Source organism: Abramis brama (assembly GCF_963993115.1).
Source record: "Abramis brama genome assembly, chromosome: 5".
NCBI classification, from domain to species: Eukaryota; Metazoa; Chordata; class Actinopteri; order Cypriniformes; family Leuciscidae; genus Abramis; species Abramis brama.
The window spans coordinates 49,836,914-49,861,340 of record NC_139967.1 but is presented as its reverse complement, the minus strand read 5'-3'; the positions used below and the strand labels follow the sequence as shown (position 1 = coordinate 49,861,340).

General features: G+C 42.6%; 1 protein-coding gene across 3 annotated transcripts in view; it reads right to left on the bottom strand.

The window, feature by feature from the left end:
* nup214 (nucleoporin 214) overlaps window positions 1-24,179 on the bottom strand; it is a 77,495-nt gene extending 53,316 nt beyond the window's left edge. For 2 of the 3 annotated variants that reach the window (XM_084115800.1, XM_084115802.1), the window contains exons 1-18: window positions 23,984-24,167; window positions 22,415-22,610; window positions 18,294-18,445; window positions 16,830-17,031; window positions 16,063-16,133; window positions 15,200-15,263; window positions 14,053-14,156; window positions 12,262-12,368; window positions 11,820-11,886; window positions 11,527-11,653; window positions 9,889-10,050; window positions 7,799-8,585; window positions 5,474-5,607; window positions 4,364-4,437; window positions 3,102-3,182; window positions 2,876-3,025; window positions 2,054-2,212; window positions 698-801 (exon numbers count right to left, since the gene is read on the bottom strand). In XM_084115800.1, the coding sequence (XP_083971926.1) occupies window positions 698-801; window positions 2,054-2,212; window positions 2,876-3,025; window positions 3,102-3,182; window positions 4,364-4,437; window positions 5,474-5,607; window positions 7,799-8,585; window positions 9,889-10,050; window positions 11,527-11,653; window positions 11,820-11,886; window positions 12,262-12,368; window positions 14,053-14,156; window positions 15,200-15,263; window positions 16,063-16,133; window positions 16,830-17,031; window positions 18,294-18,445; window positions 22,415-22,610; window positions 23,984-24,025 (2,783 nt within the window). In that variant the 5' untranslated portion in view covers window positions 24,026-24,167. Of the gene's footprint in view, window positions 1-697; window positions 802-2,053; window positions 2,213-2,875; window positions 3,026-3,101; window positions 3,183-4,363; window positions 4,438-5,473; window positions 5,608-7,798; window positions 8,586-9,888; window positions 10,051-11,526; window positions 11,654-11,819; window positions 11,887-12,261; window positions 12,369-14,052; window positions 14,157-15,199; window positions 15,264-16,062; window positions 16,134-16,829; window positions 17,032-18,293; window positions 18,446-22,414; window positions 22,611-23,983 lie in introns of all 3 variants that reach the window. The other variant, XM_084115801.1, reaches the window with a different exon arrangement.
* Window positions 24,180-24,427: the final 248 nt, after the last annotated feature.

Sequence of the window (24,427 nt, the reverse complement as noted above, 5' to 3'; positions counted from 1 at the left end):
AACGCTGTCGTGTTCTCTAGCGTTCGGATGCTGGTGTTCGGGAACACACTCTGTGCTCATGCTGCGATACCATTGGTCCGCTGGTTACTCCAGTTATCCAATCACAGCTGACACTGAGGCATCAAGGGATTTATTCAGTAAATGTGTTTCCATCAGCGCATGTCGTCTTATCGGACAAAAAAAAAACATGAGCGCTAGGACTGTCAAAATGGCTGAAAAGCTACATCCGAATTTCTTTCTTAAATATCAGCAAAATTCTAATTCTAAAGGCAATACTTAATGTTAAAGGGAAAGGTGCTGTATTGTCTCCTATGCCCACAAGGGGGTGCAAGTGAGCGCAATGAGCAAATATAAACCAAATCAAGATAAAATCTAACATATAATTTCCTTAATGCGCATGCAAGCTAAAAAAACCACACCGCGTCAGATACATCGCCATCATCATCGTCATCATCATCATCAGCGACTCTCGACACACCAAAACTCCAAATGCACGGTTTTTGCATTCGAATGTGCAGGTTTTTTTAAACTCGACAAATATTTGAAATTCAAATTTTGATTTGACAGCCCTAATGAACGCATGAGTTCAAGAATGTACGCACACCTCGCTGTTTCCATCCAGCGTTATTAACTGTGATATCCCAGAATAGATGTTTGGATTCTCTTCTCAGGAAACACAATAAGCCCATCCGCTCACCTCTGCTTCTTCTTCTGCTCCAAGTGCATCTCCCACTCCACGTCTAAAACACCGTTCACGTCCTCCATGGCGAACTTCACGTACTGGTACAAGCGGCGGATCTCCTGTGACAAAAACACACTTTCAGCACACGTTAATCACACCAGACAATCTCTAGAGCTGGGACAATAAATCGATGCATCGCGATTCGTGGATTTCTGAGCTTAGTTTATAACAGCAGACGGCGCTCTAGGCTAGTCTTTAACAGCATATGGCGCTCTAGGCTAGCTTATAACAGCAGACGGCGCTCTAGGCTAGCTTATAACAGCAGACGGCGCTCTATGCTAGCTTATAACAGCAGACGGCGCTCTAGGCTAGCTTATAACAGCAGACGGCGCTCTAGGCTATCTTATAACAGCAGACGGCGCTCTAGGCTAGCTTATAACAGCAGACGGCGCTCTAGGCTTAGCAGGCGGCGCTCTAGGCTAGTTTATAACAGCAGACGGCGCTCTAGGCTAGCTTGTAACAGCAGACGGCGCTCTAGGCTAGTTTATAACAGCAGACGGCGCTCTAGGCTAGCTTGTAACAGCAGACGGCGCTCTAGGCTAGCTTGTAACAGCAGACGGCGCTCTAGGCTAGTTTGTAACAGCAGACGGCGCTCTAGGCTAGTTTGTAACAGCAGACGGCGCTATAGGCTAGTTTATAACAGCAGACGGCACTATAGGCTTAGCAGGCGGCGCTCTAGGCTAGTTTATAACAGCAGACGGCGCTCTAGGCTAGCTTATAACAGCAGACGGCGCTCTAGGCTAACTTGTAACAGCAGACGGCGCTCTAGGCTAGTTTGTAACAGCAGACGGCGCTCTAGGCTAGCTTATAACAGCAGACGGCGCTCTAGGCTAACTTATAACAGCAGACGGCGCTCTAGGCTTAGCAGGCGGCGCTCTAGGCTAGTTTATAACAGCAGACGGCGCTCTAGGCTAGCTTGTAACAGCAGACGGCGCTCTAGGCTAACTTGTAACAGCAGACGGCGCTCTAGGCTAGTTTATAACAGCAGACGGCGCTCTAGGCTAGCTTATAACAGCAGACGGCGCTCTAGGCTAGCTTATAACAGCAGACGGCGCTCTAGGCTAGCTTGTAACAGCAGACGGCGCTCTAGGCTAGTTTATAACAGCAGACGGCGCTCTAGGCTAGCTTATAACAGCAGACGGCGATCTAGGCTAGCTTATAACAGCAGACGGCGCTCTAGGCTAGCTTATAACAGCAGACGGCGATCTAGGCTAGTTTTTAACTAAGCTCAGAATCGATTCGAGAGAGAATCGCAATGCATTCGTCCTCAAACACGTGTGTGTGTGTGTGTGTGTGTGTGTGTGAGGAGACCTTGAGCTGCTCCTCTCGCCGCGGGTCCAGGGGTTTCTTGTAGAGAAGCTGGAGATAGTCTTTGTCTCGGTTGAGTTCGCTTTGAGCTCGCGCCTCCTCGGCTCCAGCGAAACCCTCCAGCAAGCTAGTCTTTAGCGCGCTAATGTCCCCGTGAAGAGACTGCGCACAACAGATCAACACGGTCAATCACACAACACACAACTACTGTGACATCCATCATCATCCACCTTATTCCTAAGCCCCATGATGCTTTGCACGAATTCCGGGTGTAACTTCCGTTAAGCTGTAAACAATCAGTTAAAGGTAAAAAAAAAAAACTTCAACTATTGAACATTACATTAAAGGGAAATTTAAAAGTGTAAAAGCATCAACAAGGTACTTTCAACAGACCATGAATAACCCCTTTAAACAGCAATAACGTACGAGTTAAATATCACTATAGTAATATATATATATATATATATATATATATATATATATATATATATATATATCTGTATTATGTAACATGTTGCCTTAATCAAAAATGTTCAGCATTACTTGATACTATTTCAAAGTGATTACCGTCATTTTGACAGATTGTAAATTGTATTTGCCTGTGAAAACAAACCTGGAAAGAGACGCGGATTAGAGGAGAAAAACGAGGGATTCTTCAAGCTTAAATCAAGACTAAGAAAAATGTGACTTATAATAAATAAATAAATTCTCCTTTTTGTGGTCCGAAAAATAAAGCAGGCCATACGGCATCAGAACAACGGCAGGGTGAGTAAATGATGTAATTGTGACTTTAGGGTGCGCTGTCCCTTTAAGTGTGTGCTGTACCTCCGTGGATTCTTTGATCTCCAGTGTGAAGGCGTGGAAGTTCTCCGAGTCTTTCCTCAGGTCTCTCATGTCGTCTGTGCTTCCCACCCGGAAATCAGCATTCCTGCAGCGGCTCTTCAGATCGTCCAGCTCCTTCTGAAAGTGAGCGATCTGAGCAGAGAACAGGGCAGCGTCAACAACCGGCCAATCAGACGTGAGCATGTGAACATGTGATGACTGACTCTACCTCCTCCATTATTCCCGTCATGACGGGGTCCGCTTCCTTCTTCTGCTGAAGCTGTTTCTCCAGGGCTTTCACAGACACAGCCTGCCATGCAAACACACACCGGTCAGATCAGTCTACATGACGACACGATCGGGAGCCAATAAAACGTCTCCACAATCTTCTTTCACAGACAGATGTTAGTGTTGCGCTGCAGAGCTCAATCTGTGGCTGGTGTTTGATTATCATCTCTATCATGGTTCTGCTCACATGACACTGATGTTCTTCGTCATCACGAAAGTTGATTATTTTCATGCTTTTTAAACCATTGCCAGTGCAGAAACCCAGGGTGTTGCCATGCAGTCACTACGGTGTTCTGAGTGAACGTGAAAGCGCATGTGTAACAGTATATTGGATCCGTGCATCATGTCTTAAAGTGACAGTAGCCTAATAATCCTGCTGCCGTCTGTGTCATTAATGTTAATCAAACTACAGAAGACAGAGAAAATCACTCACTGCTCATGACTGAATGACTTTTGTGTCTTTAATAACAATCAATATATATTTAATTAATGCAGTGAAGACTATGCAGTTTTATTTTTACTAGTGCTGGGCAACGATTAATCGCATCCAAAATAAGTTTGTGTTTACATAACGTGTGTGTACTGTGTATAATTATTTTGTATATGTAAATACACACATATGCATGTATATATTTAAGAAATGCATGTATATACTGTATATATACATTCATATATTTATACATAATTATAAATATTTTATATATAAATAACAAATTTTTCTTAAACATATACAACATGCATACGTGTGTATTTATATATACAATTTATATATTTTGAACGCGATTAATCGCTGCCCAGCACTAGTTTTTTCATAGACCTACTGTCGCAGAAAAATTTAAAGCCATTTATTACATTTGTTTCTCAGCCTATATTGAATTTATCTGAGTGTTTGTAATTTGCCATCTCTTAGTACTAAATTGAGTTCTGTTTCGCTGCTTATTGCGCTTTAACAGTCAAACACACACAAAATAATGTCAAAATGCCGGTCTTGGTGAGTATCCACATAAACACAGTCAGTTATGTTTAAACAAAGAGTTGAGAAAGAAAACACATGTGTAACAGTATATTGGATCCGTGCATCAGGTCTTAAAGTGACAGCAGCCTAATAAACCCGCTGCCAAATTATGAGATGATATTAAAAACCACTAGCCACAGTGACTGGTGAGCAGAAAAGTGAATGTCAAGGCCTGTTTGGTGCTGTACCTGCGCAGACGCAGGAGTGGCGACTGAGGCTGGTTTCTGCAGAGCGGCTGGAGGAGCGGCGCTGCGGGACATCACTGAAACACAACAACAACATCATCATCATCGTCAAATTCTGATTTAATGGCTCCAGGTGCCTCATTTATAAAGACATTCACAGAGATCCAACATGTGAAAGTATGACAAGTTCGTTTAAAGTAAAAAATTAAATTTCAGACATATTGTAATTAAATAATTAAAGGAACACTCCACCGTTTTTTGAAATAGGGCTTATTCACCTTCTTTCCTACATTTAGATAGGTGGGCAAATGCATTTTTGTCTCAGTGCATGCATTGTTTAAGTTTGACAGGGTCGGCGCTAGCTTAGCTTAGCATAATGAATGGAATCCTTTGTTGCCAGCTAGCATGTCCTGAGTAAAAGACATATAAAAAAATAAAAAAACCCCACCTAATTACTTATTGTGGCCTGCGTATTCACAACGAGTACAAATAGTGATGCAGATTAACACTAGGTGATTTCCTAGGCAGATATTGACTTGGGACTATATTAGGGGGAAGCACAGGCAAAGCACTGCTACTTGGGCGCAGAGATATCACGCATCGCCTGTGCTTCCCCCAATATAGTCCTTAATATATAAGTCAATATCTGCCTAGGAAATCGCCTAGTGTTAATCTACATCGCTATTTGTACTCGTTGTGAATACGCAGGCCACAAGAAGTAATTAGGTGGGTTTTTTTATTTTTTATATCACTTTTACTCAGGACATGCTAGCTGGCAACAAAGGATTCCATTCACTATGCTAAGCTAAGCTAGCGCCGACCCTGTCAGCCCTATTTCAAAAAACGGTGGAGTGTTCCTTTAAAGTACTTTTCATGTACCTCTTCATTAATATGGCTGTTTTCAAGGGTTTTCCAGGATCTTAAATATCAAAAAGTCAAATTGAAGCACTTTAAGCAGCTTGTACGAACCCTGTTAGTACTTAGTTTCGTTCCTTCATGTAAAAATGTGTCTGCCGATGTGTTTCTCACTTTTGACGTAGGATGAAATCCATGGACTTAAAGCTGATCATACTTGCGTTTTATAAACGAGGAGCTGGGAATGTGAGTGTGTACCTGCAGGAACGGTTGGTTTGAGCGCGGGTCCCGTCGGGCCGATGACCTCCACGGCTGTGGGTTTGGGTGTCGAGGTCAAAGAGAACGGCTGGGCAGGAGTCGGAACCGACGTCATGGTGTCCACCGCCGAAAACCTGCCGCAAAACACGCCAAATGCTCATTTAGTCATTCAGGATTTTCCAGGAAATTAAATATTGAGATCAGGCCAAGCGGCAACCTTCCTCTCTCTCTCTCTCGAAACCAACACTGAAGAGACTTAAACTGCAGTTCATCCACTGGCCACTAGAGACCGGCTGCAGAAGAGACTCAATCCCATAAACCACAGGTGTCAAACTCAGTTCCTGGAGGGCCACAGCCCTGCAGAGTTTAGCTTCAACCCTAATTAAACACACCTGATCAGCTAATCAAGTCCTTCAGGCTTATTTGAAAACTGCAGGTGTGTGTGTGTGTGTTGAAGCAGGGTTGGAACAAAACTCTGTAGGGCTGTGGCCCTCCAGGAACTAAGTTTGACACCTGTGCCATAAACCCTCATGTTAAAATGCCTGGTTAAAACTTTACAGCAGAAAAACACGTTTACAGCAAGCGGCAACATTCTAATCTGAAAAATGAAGCCTACCCGGAAGTGCGAAAAACTGCAATACATCGAAAATCCGCTAGAGGGAGGTCCCAAAAGGGAGCAAATGTCCATAGCCCCCATGTTAAAATGTCCGTTTTCACAGCATAAATTCATGTTTTTACAGGTTGGTCCCATGGACTTTTATTGTATTTTTCGATAGGTTCCGAGTGCCTGACAACTGTGAGGGGGGTGAATTTTTTTCTAACTCGTTAGTTTAGATCGTATTTAGATATAAAATGTATGACAAATAAGGGTGTGGTTAACTTTGATTGACAGCTTGATTGACAGCTTAGGCAGCGCCAAGAAGAATGACAACATAAGAAGCGCCATTTTTTAACACAGTTGAAAGATAATACTACTGTTTCTGTATCATGAAATGTAGTTTTAAGAGTTTTTCAGGCGAGAATGTAGTTGTTTAAAGCTCAAATCTGTGGTTTATTTAAAGATTTATGAAAATTTTATCCAGTTGAGATCCAGCGATGACCGGGCGCTCGGCGCTCATGTACCCCGCCTGGAGCAGCCTTTCCTCGGCTAGTCCTTCTGGCGTTTGCCGCTGACTCTGGCGTCTCTGTAGTGGTTAAACATGAGATATAATTCGTCTTGTCTATATCTAACGGGAGATCTTTGGTCTCGTGAATCTATAATTTGTTCCCTGGCCAATCGTTTTGGCTGAGGGGAAGTTTCATAACTTTATAAGCTATTTAACTTTACCGATGTATGGTTAGACTAGAGCGCTGACTTTGTATGTTTGACTGAATTGTTTGCTTTATTTGTATAGCTTCTTGTACCTTTTACTTATACTTTTATAATAGCTAATATTGATAAAACTGAAATCTAACAAAAAGAGTCTGGGTTGAGTTTTGTCATTTTAAATTTTAATACAACGAAGATGATCTGTAATGTTGTTTACTGCAACATCTGTTGTTTAGTACAAATGCACATATTGCCTGGACCATAAAATGTTTAATATTTTTATATTATATTTAAAACGAAAAGAGGCAGGTTTGTGTTTTATATTTTGTTTTTTTATAAATAGGCAAACGTTATATGCAGTGAATATAATCAATACGCGTTGCCTGAACCACATTTGTGTGGCTATAATGTTTAAGATTTCTTTAAATGAAACCGAAAAGAGTTAGTATGGTGTTTTATAACATATTTCGTTGCCTAAAATACACACAGAGATAACCGGAGTAGCAGAGCGAGCTGAGTGACGCGCGCTGCGTCAGAAGGTGGGCGGGGTTAGGATTTCCCAAGATTTTCCAAGATGGCGCCGCCCATACCCCCCATAAACGGCTTCAAACCCGTTCTTTAGAAAGTCTATGGGTGACGTCACAGACGCTTTGTCCATATTTTTTACAGTCTATGGTTTACAGTCTGGTGCAAAAAGTGGTTTTGGTCTATATGGCTAATTCTGCCCTTCATGACGACTATGAGGGGGTGAATAACTAATATAATTAAGGGCATGGCCACTTGAGTGACAGGTGGATTGCCGCTGATGTCACTACTAGCTGTTTGTCTGCTGTCTGTTAGCGTCACGTGACCTCAGCTAATCCGCCTCGCTGCACATGTTGGTTTATCCGGGAGTGCCGCGCGGCCAAGATAGCGACGGCCGCCTCCGCCCACTTTGAGCTTCAAAAACTCTCTTCAGAAACACTACAGGTGACGTCACACACACTACGAACATACTTTATGGATCAGGCACTCACCTGTCGGTGAGGTTCATCCTGACGGCAGGGGTTGCAGGCTCCGCCGGGGCTTTGGGGCCGCTGATGATGGGAGAAACAGCGGGAAGATGCTGAGGAGGAGCGGAGGAAGAGAAGGAGAAGGCAGAAGCGTCGGAGGAGGAGGAGGGGGGTTTGGGAGCAGTAAAGGAGAAACCAGCCGAGGTGGAGCCGAGAGAGAAGCCTGAGGGAGCGGCGGATCCCAGAGGAGGAAGAGAGAACGAGAAACCTGAGGAGGTCGGATAAGGGGGCGGGGCTGAGGAGGCTGGGGGCGGGGCTGTGAAGGCTGGGGGTGGGGCTGTAAAAGATGATGGGGCTGTGAAGGATGATGAGGCTGCTGGGGGCGGGGCTGTGAAGGATGATGAGGCTGCTGGGGGCGGGGCTGTGAAGGATGATGAGGCTGCTGGGGGCGGGGCTGTGAAGGATGATGAGGCTGGGGGCGGGGCTGTGAAAGATGATGAGGCTGGGGGCGGGGCTGTGAAAGATGATGAGGCTGGGGGCGGGGCTGTGAAGGTTGATGAGGCTGGGGGCGGGGCTGTGAAAGATGATGAGGCTGGGGGCGGGGCTGTGAAGGTTGATGAGGCTGGGGGCGGGGCTGTGAAGGATGATGAGGCTGGGGCTGTAAATGCTGGGGGCGGGGCTGTGAATGATAATGAGGCTGGGGGCGGGGCTGTGAATGATAATGAGGCTGGGGGCAGGGCTGTCCCAGGAGGTGCGGAGAATGGGAAGATGGAGGATGGTGCAGAAACGGGAGCAGCAGAGGAGGACAACTCTGAAACAAAATATTTAAAAGAGATTTAAAGTGTTACAACTGAAATAAATCAACATTACAACAAATCAACATTAGGGCTGTCAAATAAAAATTTGAATTTCGAGTATTCGTCGAATAAAAAAAAAGAAAGTGCATTCAATTGTTTGGTGTGTCGAGAGGCGCGCGACACATGATGACGTAACTGACGCGGTGTGTTTTGTTAGCTTATCCAGCACAGCAGGTGTGGCTGCGCTGTTAATGTGAAAAATGGCAGGAAAAGGCTCTTCCTGCTGACGAAAACCCTCTCAGTCGGTGACAAAAATAGTGCAACGACACACTTGATCTTGACCAAACCTGCACATCGGTCAGAGCCGAGTGTGTGTTTCATCAGATGGAAACATCGTCAACAGACAGCGCTCAGCACTCGCTCAGATCAAGATGAGCGTCTGGTGTTTTTGACCAACAGCATGTAGATGTAGTGAGTAGAAGTGGATTGTTTTCCATTTAAAAATTCGACTTTAGCTTTTCAGCCATTTTGACAGCCCTAATCAACAGCAGAGCAGCCTGTAGGTTTGATTCAGAGCTCAGTAAAGGCCCTGATATACTTCAAACGAAATCAAAGAACGAACTGGTGTGAAGTCATTCAGAACAAAATCAGGCCAAGACGAAGTTTGGAAAAGTTCGCTCCAGCTGGGAAACACCTCTGAACTACTATCGAGCGCAACAGTTGGTTCTGGAAGTGAAAACTCATTTTCTCCATAAGGAAATTCATTTTTAACAAACGCTTAAAAGTCGACGGCACTACTGAGAGCTACGACGACGTTAATCGACGGAATACGCTTTTGTTCAAGTCATCAGCCTGCTTTGTTTTAACTTCTGTTTAAGATAATCATTTTTAACACCTGATTTCATGGTGAAAAACTACATTACCCATGAGGCTGTACAAAAATTCCACCAATCAGAGCATTTCTGCGAGCAAATCGCACCAAAACAGCTTGAAACTGAGTGTAATAGATAGAAAAAAATACTTTATTATTTGTATGTGTATATACATTTTAGAGATATATATATATATATATAATAATTTTGAACGACGGCTGGCTCCGCCCACTTTGGCCTTCAAAAACGCTCTTCAGAAACACTACAGGTGACGTCACACACACTACAAACATACTTTTTCACAGTCTATGATATTTAAATGTGGACTTCGTCGGGATATCGCAGTAAAGGTATTTCACACAAGCTTCACCCCTGAGTGAAGAACGAGAAAGCTTTGTCGTGAGTATATCGGGCCTTCAGCGAGTGGTGTGTGTGAGGGTCTTACGGGCGGCAGGCGCTCTCTCTCTCTCGTCCTCGGGCAGCGGGGCCGCAGATACACTCAGCTGTCTCGCCCCGGCGTTGAGGTTCAGTAAAGAGAACGGACACAGAACTCCATCTGTAGACAGCAGCATCAGCGTCGGTGCCGGAGGCAAACGCTTCTCATCCGCTGAGGACCACAGGGACAAAACATGTTACAACAGACAAACCAGAACCTGGGTATAGGGGTTCTATAGGGGCTACACTATACACTACAGGGGCTTTCGCACCGGATAGCTCTAGGAACGAGCCTCCAGGGTGTTTCCCTGAGGACTAATGATTCCTTTAGGAGCGTTTCCTGGTTGCGTTCGCAGCGCCAGTAGGAACTCTGAAGTGACGAAAGACACGCTTGTTGTTGGGACTTTTATTTTGACGGCGCTGAGAACACAGTGCTCGCATTCTCCTGTTCATTAGTTTACGATCGGTCTAACAGTCTAATGCGTTATCAGACAGAACTGTTACACACTGAAAGTAGACCGTGATGAAGAGTTATTAGCGTATGTGTGTGTGTGTGTGTGTGTGATGTCCAGTGTTGCTGAGCAGAAACACATAATCATGTTTCTCTTGATCTCCTCATAGTTGCGTTGGGTTTTCTCCTCAGCGTAAAGATAAAGGTTGAGAGGTTCATCTATCACTGTTTTCCATGTTCGTAGAGTTAGTTTCTGGAGTAAATATATAGGCTATAATCTGTGTGTTTACACAGCCTTTATAATAATGGCGTGTGCTGGTGTTTCGCGTGCGTTCGGCCAATCAGCGAACACTAACGTCACTGCAGTTCCTATAGCGCTGGTGTAGACCGACTCTGGAGGAGGAGGAGGAGTAAATCAGTTCCTCCAAAGGAGTTCCTAGAACTAAAATCGTTCCCAGTTCCTGCATTATGAACACGGCTGAATCCGGGAACTTCCGCCAATAGTTGTAGGAGCTATGAGAAGGCTCCTCCGGTGCGAAAGACCTTAATGTATAAAACTAGGCGTGGGAATCTTTTGGAATCCCACGATTCGATTCAAATCGAGAATCAAATTTCAATTCGATATATGCGTAGATTTAAAATCTTTGATCAAATCTATGCATATATCGAATTGAAATTTGATTCAAAATCGAGAATTGAACAGCAGAGAATTGAACAGCAGAGAATTGAACAGCAGACGCTGTTAGTCCCAGTCGAGCGGGAGTTATTTAGATTAAACTATACACGCCTCATAACTGCGCTAAACTGTGCTTTACCCCAGCCCTTTTTAAACCCCCCAAACGGGGCATCAACAGTTGATGTAACATTAGTAACATTAGAATAAACAGATGTGGCTGCACAATTAATGCTATTTTGCAAATAAAAAGAATAGTTAAACAGTGTGTGCATTTCCCTGGTTTATGTTGATATTTTTCATTTTGACCCATTGAAGATAATTTGTATGTGCATAATTTAATAAAGTATAACCTAAAAGTGAAATGGCGATATATCTTATAAAATCATGACCGTGAGATCAAAGGCATGTTCTCAGAGCGGTTTGGGTCACAGTAAATGTCTCTCCAACTCGTGCATTTTGGAGCGCAAACACAGAAAAACACGTCATGCAAGTCGACGGGCATCACTCCCAGGAGCTCTTACACAGCTGTATGTCCTCCTGGCTGGTGTAGTCGATGGCCACGCCCACAGGGAGTGTGTCCTCGTTGTTCTCGGTGACGGGAAGCTCCGCTCGACTGGCGTCTTCCAGCAACCACAGCTCCCAGTTCACCTGCACACACACACACACACACACGACACCACATGACATCACATGACATCACATCACAAAAATGGGAAAAAGCACATCTTGTGTTTTTTGCCTCATGTTTGCATGCCAACAGGGGGACTTTAAGTTATAACAGTTTAATAACCAGTCTTTTGGGGTGTGTGTTTACCTTGTCCTCTTGTTTGGCGATGATGCTAACTTCAATAGCAGCGGCGGATGCGGCCAACACCAGATCCCTGCGCAGGGCAAATCAGTTTCATTCATTTATTCATCGACTCCAGTGACGTGTGTGACATAACTGGTGTGTGTGACAGAACTGGTGTGTGTGACACAGCTCGTGTGTGTGACATAACTGGTGTGTGTGACAGAACTGGTGTGTGTGACACAGCTCGTGTGTGTGACAGAACTGGTGTGTGTGACACAGCTCGTGTGTGTGACAGAACTGGTGTGTGTGACACAGCTCGTGTGTGTGACAGAACTGGTGTGTGTGACACAGCTCGTGTGTGTGACAGAACTGGTGTGTGTGACACAGCTCGTGTGTGTGACATAACTGGTGTGTGTGACAGAACTGGTGTGTGTGTGACACAGCTGGTGTGTGTGCCCAGCCTCACCAGTCCTCGATGTGGCACAGGTAGTAGTGATGCTGCCTCTCGGTGCAGGTGCCGTACACCAGATCGTTGAAGTTCAGATAGCGCTCGCCTCTCTTCTCGTCCTTTTTCTGACACACACACACACACACACACGTCAGCATAGTCATTCTAGGGGTGTGCGATATTGACAAATTATATCTCCATATTTTCTGTGATTTTATCACTAACGATAATTAGACAATATTTTGCGGAGTGTGTTTCTTGCTCTGGTGCCTCTGCAGGTTCAGGACTGTCGTGAGCAGCTGACTCTTCATGTTTATGATATTCTTCATATTCTATATGGTGCTCAGTTTGCAGCAGTGACAGAAATAATCTTTTCCAATAAAGATTAAATTGATTTTTTTACCTTTAATGGGCATTTTTTCCTTTATAAAGCTACTTTTTAACCTAATTAAATGCATGCATAATTTTTTTCTGTCAAATTCTTACATTAAATCAAATTCTATTAGAATAAGAGGACACAAAAGGGCTGTTAACAATCAAATGAAATCAGTGTCAACAAAACTGATCTTTGCAATGGAGACACAGAAGCTGCATCTGAAGTTTAGATGCTTTTACACAGACGGTGTATTGCAGATCAGAGGGACATGAATGTGTTTAACCTGCTCTTACACATGCAGAAATAATGTTTTGATGTTTTATACATAAAAGGTTGAATATTGATATTAGAATTTTTTTTTTTAAATGAAGAGACTTTAAATAAAGTCTGAAAATAAAGCCGCCAGTAGGTGGCAGCAAAGTCACCGTAAATGAGCGAGTCATTGAGATTCAACCGATTCATTCAAACGGCTGATCATTCAGGAAGGAAGCATCTGACTGTCTTAACGAGCGAGTCATTAAATCATTCGTTCAAACGATCTGTTCATTCAGTAAACAAACACCATCATGTGTCGCTCAGAGATGCACAACAGTCCTGTGTCTTTGACTGAAACTATTTTCGTTGGCGAAATGGAGCCAAAACAGGCAATACTGTCTAAAAATGCAATACTGTGTCACTTAATATTAACTTCTTATTTATTGAACTGTTGTATAAAATCAATATCACATTTGTAATCATGCTGATAAATCAGCACTCTTCATGTGATATTGATTAACTTTATTAAATTATATAAATGTAAAAGACATCCAGAGGTATATTTCCAATTATCTTGAATATTGAGGGCATTATAAATGCATTTTAATAAACTAAATCACGCAGTGAAAGCGTGAAAGTCTACATCACGTACCGTATGCGTGCTCTCGAAAGATGTGTTTTTGTAGAGTTAGGGACAAACTCAATAATGTCAGATCGCACATCGTTAAAGGAGGAGTTCACTTTCAAATGTAAATTAGCCCATGATTTACTCTCCCTCAACTCATCCTAGGTGTATATGACATTCTTCTATCAGACGAACACAATCAGAGTTATATTAATAAATGTCCTGCTCTTCCCAGCTTTATAATGGCAGTGAATTGCAACCAACAGATTGAAGCTCAAAAACGTGCATCCATCCGTCATAAACGAACTCCACAGGCTCCGGGATAGAGGCCTTCTGGAGTGATGCGGTGAGTTCGTGTAAGAAAAATATTCATATTTAAAACTTTATAAAGTAAAATAACCAGCTTTCTAAGTCTAAAGCACAGCTTTTAAAGTGAACTACTCCTTTAAAACAACAATCACGATGTTATCGCAGACGATTATATCGCACACCCCATGTCGTGTCTGAAAGCTGTTGCAGTGTGTGTGTGTGTGTGTGTGAGAGAGTAACTCACGGGTAAGGACACCACCACGAGCTCGGGCGGCGTCTCCAGAGAGCCGTCAGCCGCTGCGTACGCCACCGCGAAGTTAAACGTGCTCAGCCACAGCACGTCCAGCACTGCGACACACAGGGAGAGGAGATGAGCGAAGATCGGGGAGTGAAGGAACTGCTATCGCTAATAAATGCTTCAAAAAAGCTTGATGATTAATGTTTGAAAATTATCTAAAGCAATGCAATTGTACTTTTGTACAGTAAAATAAAACTATTCTTATATTTTTATTAAACAGCTAAAATATTCATGATTTTTTAAATTTTACTGTAAAATATTATAATAGTAATATTTATTTTATTTTGTTCAATATTTGTATTTATTAGTAACAGTTTAGTATTTATAGTAATAATACTAATGATAATAATTATTAATATATGATAATTATCGAAATGCAGTTAGATTATTTCCCCAAATCATGATGCCCAATATGGAAGGCATTTTCTGCCAAAATTAAACAAATCAATTAAATGATAAAAATGAAAACTAAAACCAGATTAACCTTTTCATTAAAGAAACCGGTATGCAAAATATGTGACAAAATTGAGAATGAAATTAAATGATTTCTCATTTTCACGGTGACAGTGCATCATCCCTGTCAAATTGAAAAACAAACGTTTCATTTTCATTACAATCTCGATGCAAGACTGCCAATATTAAAATGAAAAGGCAAACGTGAAACAGAAACTGCAAATAGTTTTTACAAAGCTTTTTATTAACGCTCACGCAATAATAGTGACAATTCAAATTCAAATGTAAAGTTTAGCTGTCATTTTATTTCCTCTTTTATTTCACAGTTTTAGTTTTCATTTTCATTTTCAAAGACAACCTGTATGCAAATTCTATGTTAATGAGTGTGTGTGTGGCCGTATCACACATTCACACTCACTCAATCACCCTCATTCACACAGGGCGTCGACGACGGCGTGTCTGTAGCACCATTCCTTGAATAAGCCCCACCCACTCATTAACATAGAATTTGCATACATAGAAAATGCCTTCCATAGCCCAATGATGTTCACAACATTTTCATTACACAATTCACACGTCTGGTGCGCTCATACGGTCAGCACAACATCAGCTGATGTCAGATGCAGAAGGACAGTCGTACCTTTGACGGGATGATCCTGGCTGTAGAAGCTGGGACACGGGATCACCTTTTTAGCCTGTAAGGTCTGAGACACACACACACACGAGACACGGGATTAAAGCCCCGTTCACACCAATGATAACCAGAACTATAAATAACTGTGAATGATAACTGTTGATAATCACTCCAGCTCTATGAGAAGTCCACACTACAGCTAGAACTATTAAAGGGTTCGTACAGACACTGTGAAATTAATTCCAGGACTTTTCAAGCACTACTTTTTGGGGTTTTCAGGAACTACAGTCAGAGATCGCACTTATCAAACAATATCTTTAGGATTTTTAAAACTCAAATTACAGATATAAAGCATCAAAAATACAACTCACAACGTATCTAATAATATATTAAATACTAAGTTTTTAATAGCTATTACTGTTCAATAAATAATATTTTGTATTATAATGTTGGCGTACTTTGCATCGAGAAAAGGATTAATGGGGGTTCATCACACGTATTGATATTAGTAGTATATCTTATACTTGTTTATCAGTATTTGTGTTAAAAATAACAAAATAAAAATAAATAATATTTCATATATATTGTATTTAAATAAGTTTTGAAGTACCTCTTCATAAATATGGCTGTTTTCAAGGGTTAAATTTAAAAATGTAAGCACCCTGTATGAACCCTGCAATAACAACCATTTTTTCCAGCTGATGAACGATCAGCCAATCAGAACACATCCTGCTTTAAAGAGCGCGAGCATCTAAAGCGATCTTCTAATAAACAGAACGATCTGTGTGTTGGTGTGGACGCTGGTACAGTTATCGCTCCTGCAGTGAACGGCCTGATGACGAGTGAACATCTGTGCATCATGAACTCACAGGGGTGAACTGAACCACGGTGGCGTCCTGTTTCCCAGCAGACACTTGCTTTCCTTTGGGACTCCAGCAAACTGCAGTGCAAGAGAGAGAGGAACAAGCGGACACATTCAGGAATCAGCAGCGCTCGCACAGACACTGGCAAATAAAACTAAAGGACTTTTCAAGCACTACTTTCTTTGGTTTTCAAGGACTTCAATCAGAGATCGCACTCATCAAACAATGTCTTTATTATCTTTCAAATTCTAAAAAAGTAAACGGATTTATACAAATATACGGTAACATTTTACAATAAGGTTCATTAGTTAGCATGAACTAAGAATGAACTATTCTTCTACAGCATTTATTAATCTTAGTTAATATTAATTTCAACATTTACTAATAAGTTATTAAAATAAAAGCTTGTATTTGATAACATTAGTTACAAACAATGAACAGCTGGATTTTTATTAACTAACATTAACAAAGATTAATAAATACTGTAACACATGTATTGCTCATTGTTAGTTTTTGTTAGTTAATACATTAATGTTAACTAATGAACCTTATTGTAAAGTGTTACCCAATATACTAATAAAACAAAACGGTACAGATAAAGTGCAGCAGATGCAGTGACTGCGGAAACTTTAACCAGTGAAAGGACACCATAAAAAAGATATCGCTTTATTCAGACTGATTATGATGGAGCGATGCACTTTTATGGACTTCAAAACAGAAACGGCCATTATAAAGCTTGGAAGAGCAGGACATGTTTCTAGTGAAGCACTGACCGGAGGTGATTCCCGTGGAGGCCGGGAGCTGAGCGAACACACTGACGGAGTCCTGCACGTCCAGCACCATCATGCTGCCATCGGACACACACACGGCCAGACGGGTCGGGTCCACCGGACTCCACTTCAGATCCTGGACCAGCGAGTCTCGAGAGGACGCGGGTCTGAAGGAGGTGAAGGGGCGCTTCTCCTGTCGGTCCTGCTGCAGCAAACACACACACACACACACACACACACACACACACGCATCAACACACACGTCAACACACCATCTTTCAGTTCACCCAAAATAAAAATTACTATGTGAGAAAAAATGTACGTTTTCAGAGTTTTAGTGTCAGTACATTAAAATATTATATATAATGTTGAATATAATGTATAATAATGCAATAGGGGAATATCTGTGTGAAAAAGTGGCCTACATTATTTTAAATATATCTAGTCAGTGACAGAGAAACATATAAATCTAAAATAATTCAGTATTTTCAGCTTCAGAATCATGAATATTGTTATTCTGGCGTCTCTATTGTCCTGTGCTTTGGGTTTCAGCACCAAGTCCAAGCCTGTTCATTTACACACACAATGTAATATCACATTTATCAGTTTAATAAACAGTACATTTTTGTAATCTTTTACCATGTGTCTTGGAGTATCGCAATAATATTGTATCGTGAGTTCAGTGTCGAGATATGTATCGAATCATGACACGAGGGGATCGTCACACCCCTATTATTCTTTAAAGTCCCCCTGTGGTGAAAATCCAGTTTTTAATGTTGTTTATATGTCTATGTGGTGTTATGTAAATTATATATACAACCATTAACATTAAAAAAAGTAAAAATAATTTTAAAAGATAATTTTCATTTTATATATATATATATATATATATATATATATATATATATATATATATATATATATACACACACACAATGTTAAATGTTACTTTTTAAATAAATAAATTCATTCATTTTTAAAATGTTTTCTACGGCTGTGCATTCCCTATTTGCTTATAAGAGTAATTTCAGACATAGTAACTAATATTAGTAACGTTTATTATGTAGTGCATTTGGATATATATTTCATCATCTTTAATATTTCATTGTGGCTGATTTGTAGATTGTACCCCCAAAAAATTACGTATTTTCACGTATCGTATTTCCTGTTAATTTATTCTGGTGGTCATTTTTTGACAGCAAAGATCAGATTGTTCAGATTGTTGTTGATCAGAGTGATGTTCGGCCTTTTATATTTATGTCCACAACATCTTTATTCTGTTCATATAACAAGTGTCACAAAATTTTGTATCATTTTGATGAAGTCATGCATCGCAGACATTATTATTCAGCATTATGTAAAACACAGTATAAGCAGTGTGTGTGTGAGGAGAGGTGTGTGTGTGAGGAGAGGTGTGTGTGTGTGTGTGAGGAGGTGTGTGTGTGAGGAGAGGTGTGTGTGTGTGACCTTTTTGAGGAGCGTGCGCACGTCGTAGAAGTCCAGCGTGAGGTCAGAGGATTCGCTCGCTCCACACACACACAGCGTGAGCTCATCGCTGCTCAGGGCCATGTGATGCATCGCCACGGCAACAGTCACCGTCGCGGCGCTCGAACACTCGACTGATGACACACACACACACACACACATCAGTCTGATCGCACTCACACCCACAGATTATAGGTTTTACACAAGAGGCATCATTTCGACATTAAGAAAGCTATAAAAGCATCTAGAATGTGTGCCATGTTTAACATTCTTTCATAATATATATTTTTTTCTTTTCTTTCTTTTACACTCTTGGCAAAACATTTTCAATAAGTAATATTATTTTCCTTGTTGACTATTGAACTATAATTTGTTTATTGTCTGAAAGTTTGTTTTTGTATCTTGTTTGTTAAAATTTGCAATAAAAAAAAATAAATCCCCCCAAAAAATGAATAAATAATAATAATATTAATAATAATACAAAAGCATTAAACTCGGAATGAAACTGAAGTTGTGCTGGTCTCCTCTATTGTGTCGTATATCCGAGTGAAACTCTTCTAGAACAAGAACAAATGTGGGCGGGGCTTGATTGTGTCTGTGTGGAATTGATTGGATGGTTGTGGTTTGCTATTGGCTGATCTCATGTGAGTGACAGGTTATAGTCCCGCCCACATCATCAGAGAAGAGACGAGATGCTGCAAGAGGAACTTATTCTGATTCAAGATTATAAACACAATAATGATGTGCTCCCATAAATCATTTAGAATAAACACTGCAATATTCCATAAAAAAAAGAACTGTCCATTTTGATTTCATTGTGTGGCTCCGAGCGCTTCCTCCAGCAAACTCCAGCTCCTGGTTCTGGTGTTCTGTGAGTGCATCCTAACCCTAACTCCAGCTCCTGGTTCTGGTGTTCTCTGAGTGCATCCTAACCCTAACTCCAGCTCCTGGTTCTGGTGTTCTCTGAGTGCATCCTAACCCTAACTCCAGCTCCTGGTTCTGGTGTTCTCTGAGTGCATCCTAACCCTAACTCCAGCTCCTGGTTCTGGTGTTCTCTGAGTGCATCCTAACCCTAACTCCAGCTCCTGGTTCTGGTGTTCTGTGAGTGCATCCTAACCCTAACTCCAGCTCCCGGTTCTGGTGTTCTCTGAGTGCATCCTAACCCTAACTCCAGCTCCTGGTTCTGGTGTTCTCTGAGTGCATCCTAACCCTAACTCCAGCTCCTGGTTCTGGTGTTCTCTGAGTGCATCCTAACCCTAACTCCAGCTCCTGGTTCTGGTGTTCTGTGAGTGCATCCTAACCCTAACTCCAGCTCCCGGTTCTGGTGTTCTCTGAGTGCATCCTAACCCTAACTCCAGCTCCTGGTTCTGGTGTTCTGTGAGTGCATCCTAACCCTAACTCCAGCTCCCGGTTCTGGTGTTCTCTGAGTGCATCCTAACCCTAACTCCAGCTCCTGGTTCTGGTGTTCTCTGAGTGCATTCTAACCCTAACTCCAGCTCCCGGTTCTGGTGTTCTCTGAGTGCATCCTAACCCTAACTCCAGCTCCCGGTTCTGGTGTTCTGTGAGTGCATCCTAACCCTAACTCCAGCTCCCGGTTCTGGTGTTCTGTGAGTGCATCCTAACCCTAACTCCAGCTCTTGGTTCTGGTGTTCTCTGAGTGCATCCTAACCCTAACTCCAGCTCCTGGTTCTGGTGTTCTCTGAGTGCATCCTAACCCTAACTCCAGCTCCCGGTTCTGGTGTTCTGTGAGTGCATCCTAACCCTAACTCCAGCTCCCGGTTCTGGTGTTCTGTGAGTGCATCCTAACCCTAACTCCAGCTCTTGGTTCTGGTGTTCTCTGAGTGCATCCTAACCCTAACTCCAGCTCTTGGTTCTGGTGTTCTGTGAGTGCATCCTAACCCTAACTCCAGCTCCCGGTTCTGGTGTTCTGTGAGTGCATCCTAACCCTAACTCCAGCTCCTGGTGTTCTCTGAGTGCATCCTAACCCCAACTCCAGCTCCCGGTTCTGGTGTTCTCTGAGTGCATCCTAACCCTAACTCCAGCTCTTGGTTCTGGTGTTCTGTGAGTGCATCCTAACCCCAACTCCAGCTCCCGGTTCTGGTGTTCTGTGAGTGCATCCTAACCCCAACTCCAGCTCCCGGTTCTGGTGTTCTGTGAGTGCATCCTAACCCCAACTCCAGCTCCCGGTTCTGGTGTTCTGTGAGTGCATCCTAACCCTAACTCCAGCTCTTGGTTCTGGTGTTCTCTGAGTGCATCCTAACCCTAACTCCAGCTCTTGGTTCTGGTGTTCTGTGAGTGCATCCTAACCCTAACTCCAGCTCCCGGTTCTGGTGTTCTGTGAGTGCATCCTAACCCTAACTCCAGCTCCTGGTGTTCTCTGAGTGCATCCTAACCCCAACTCCAGCTCCCGGTTCTGGTGTTCTCTGAGTGCATCCTAACCCTAACTCCAGCTCTTGGTTCTGGTGTTCTGTGAGTGCATCCTAACCCCAACTCCAGCTCCCGGTTCTGGTGTTCTGTGAGTGCATCCTAACCCCAACTCCAGCTCCCGGTTCTGGTGTTCTGTGAGTGCATCCTAACCCCAACTCCAGCTCCCGGTTCTGGTGTTCTGTGAGTGCATCCTAACCCTAACTCCAGCTCCCGGTTCTGGTGTTCTGTGAGTGCATCCTAACCCTAACTCCAGCTCCCGGTTCTGGTGTTCTGTGAGTGCATCCTAACCCTAACTCCAGCTCTTGGTTCTGGTGTTCTCTGAGTGCATCCTAACCCTAACTCCAGCTCTTGGTTCTGGTGTTCTGTGAGTGCATCCTAACCCTAACTCCAGCTCCCGGTTCTGGTGTTCTGTGAGTGCATCCTAACCCCAACTCCAGCTCCCGGTTCTGGTGTTCTCTGAGTGCATCCTAACCCTAACTCCAGCTCCTGGTTCTGGTGTTCTCTGAGTGCATCCTAACCCTAACTCCAGCTCCCGGTTCTGGTGTTCTCTGAGTGCATCCTAACCCTAACTCCAGCTCCCGGTTCTGGTGTTCTGTGAGTGCATCCTAACCCTAACTCCAGCTCCCGGTTCTGGTGTTCTGTGAGTGCATCCTAACCCTAACTCCAGCTCTTGGTTCTGGTGTTCTGTGAGTGCATCCTAACCCTAACTCCAGCTCCCGGTTCTGGTGTTCTGTGAGTGCATCCTAACCCTAACTCCAGCTCCTGGTTCTGGTGTTCTGTGAGTGCATCCTAACCCTAACTCCAGCTCCTGGTTCTGGTGTTCTCTGAGTGCATCCTAACCCTAACTCCAGCTCCCGGTTCTGGTGTTCTCTGAGTGCATCCTAACCCTAACTCCAGCTCCTGGTTCTGGTGTTCTCTGAGTGCATCCTAACCCTAACTCCAGCTCCTGGTTCTGGTGTTCTGTGAGTGCATCCTAACCCTAACTCCAGCTCCCGGTTCTGGTGTTCTGTGAGTGCATCCTAACCCTAACTCCAGCTCCCGGTTCTGGTGTTCTGTGAGTGCATCCTAACCCTAACTCCAGCTCCTGGTTCTGGTGTTCTCTGAGTGCATCCTAACCCTAACTCCAGCTCCCGGTTCTGGTGTTCTGTGAGTGCATCCTAACCCTAACTCCAGCTCCCGGTTCTGGTGTTCTGTGAGTGCATCCTAACCCTAACTCCAGCTCTTGGTTCTGGTGTTCTCTGAGTGCATCCTAACCCTAACTCCAGCTCCCGGTTCTGGTGTTCTGTGAGTGCATCCTAACCCTAACTCCAGCTCTTGGTTCTGGTGTTCTGTGAGTGCATCCTAACCCTAACTCCAGCTCCCGGTTCTGGTGTTCTGTGAGTGCATCCTAACCCCAACTCCAGCTCCCGGTTCTGGTGTTCTGTGAGTGCATCCTAACCCTAACTCCAGCTCCCGGTTCTGGTGTTCTGTGAGTGCATCCTAACCCTAACTCCAGCTCCCGGTTCTGGTGTTCTGTGAGTGCATCCTAACCCTAACTCCAGCTCCTGGTTCTGGTGTTCTGTGAGTGCATCCTAACCCTAACTCCAGCTCCCGGTTCTGGTGTTCTGTGAGTGCATCCTAACCCTAACTCCAGCTCCTGGTTCTGGTTCTGGTGTTCTGTGAGTGCAGAGTCTCACCGGTGTGGTTGGGGTTTCCCTCCTGCCGCCCCGCCGCGATGACGTCTCTCGTCCAGAACACCTTCAGCGCTCGCTCTCGGCCCGCGAACGTCAGGCCGTACTTGTTGGAGACGCAGAGGAGACTGGAGCGCTGCTTCGGCAGATCCACACACGCCTCGAACACGCGGATCTTCTTCATCTGGCGGAACTGGAAGTCCTGGAGGGAGACGTGATTGACAGGCTTATGATCACTGCATGAACACTACCAGACACAAGCTGTGGATCGGGGAGATCTTTAATGAGTCTCTTCTGCTCACCAAGGCTGCGTTCATTTGATGAAAAAAAAAAATATATATTTATATATTATTCCAATGTAAATCAGCTGTTCTCTATGTGAATATATAGTAAAGTGTAATTTATTCCTGTGATCAAAGCTGAATGTTCAGCATCATTACTCCAGTCTTCAGTGTCACATGATCCTTCAGAAATCATTCTAATATGAGGATTTGATGCTCAAGAAACATTTATGATTATTATCAGTGTTGAAAACAGTTATTTACATTTTTATTTCAGGATTATTTTATGAATAGAAAATTCAAAAGAACAGCATTTATCTGTAATATAAAGCTTTTGTAACATTAAACTCTACCGTTCAAAAGTTTGGGGTCAGTAAGAATTTTTGTTTTATTTTTGGGGGAAACAAATAAAAACAAATCAATACTTTTATTCATCAATAATTAAATTGATCAAAAGTGACAGTAACTACATTTATAATGTTACAAACTAATCGCTTACAGATGAATACTGTTCTTTTGAACTTTCTATTCATCAAGAATTTGTACACAACTGTTTTCAACACTGATAATAATCATAAATGTTTCTCAAGCATCAAATCCTCATATTAGAGTGATTTCTGAAGGATCATGTGACACTGAAGACTGGAGTAATGATGCTGAACATTCAGCTTTGATCACAGGAATAAATTACACTTTACTGTATATTCACATAGAAAACAGATGATTTACATTGCCATTATATTTGATAATATTGCTATTTTTAGTTTCTTTTTTGTATTTTAATCAAATAAACGCAGCCTTGGTGAGCAGAAGAGACTCTTCTGACTGGTAGTGTAACTGTTATATAATAATCATCATGTGACAAAAGTTAAACTGATTTCATTTTATAGCACGAGTGACTTTAAATCTATTACATTTCTTTAAATTTCAGATAATCGAGTCAAATAATAACAGTCATTATGGAATGAACCTACATGATGATAATCTGATGGGAAGATATTGAGAAGTTATGACAGTTTATATACATATTTATATTAATATACAAGTCCGCAATAGATCTGATGTAACTTGTATTGTGTATTTATAATATTTAACTCATTAAAATCTTTAAGGATTAGAGATATTTTACAAAAATTACACTAACGTTACACCAATTTATGAGACAGTAAACACATTCACACACGCACGAACTAACGTTACATGTATTCAAACGAACTATATATCTGCCAGAGAACGTTGTAATAATAATAATAATAGTAATAATAATAATAACACTAGCCGGTCAGTGTCTCACCTTCATCTCTCTCTCTGGAATGGAGTCCGGATCGTCTCCCATCTTCACTGAGATTCCCCCTCGGGTCGTCAACGGCAATAACAAGTAAATATGTCGGTAATTACGTTATTAATGAAGAATTAATGAATTTATTCTGCTCATCTCAAACTCTGCGCGTTAGCAAGAACCCGCGTTGAACTTTGGCAGGAAGTGACGCGTGTTTTGAAGCGGAAGCGTGTGTCGTGTGCATCTCGCCAGACAGTGCCCTCTGCTGGCCAAACACAGCTGAGCAGGATTTATTTATTTATTGAACTATACATGTCATGTGTACAAACAAACATGAGCTGATAATTAATAACCAATAATAATAATAAAGAGATTTTCAATCTTTCAGACACAGATATGAGCGGGACCCCATCCTACAGTTTAAAAAATAGCTATAGATTAATATGTATAAAGACACAA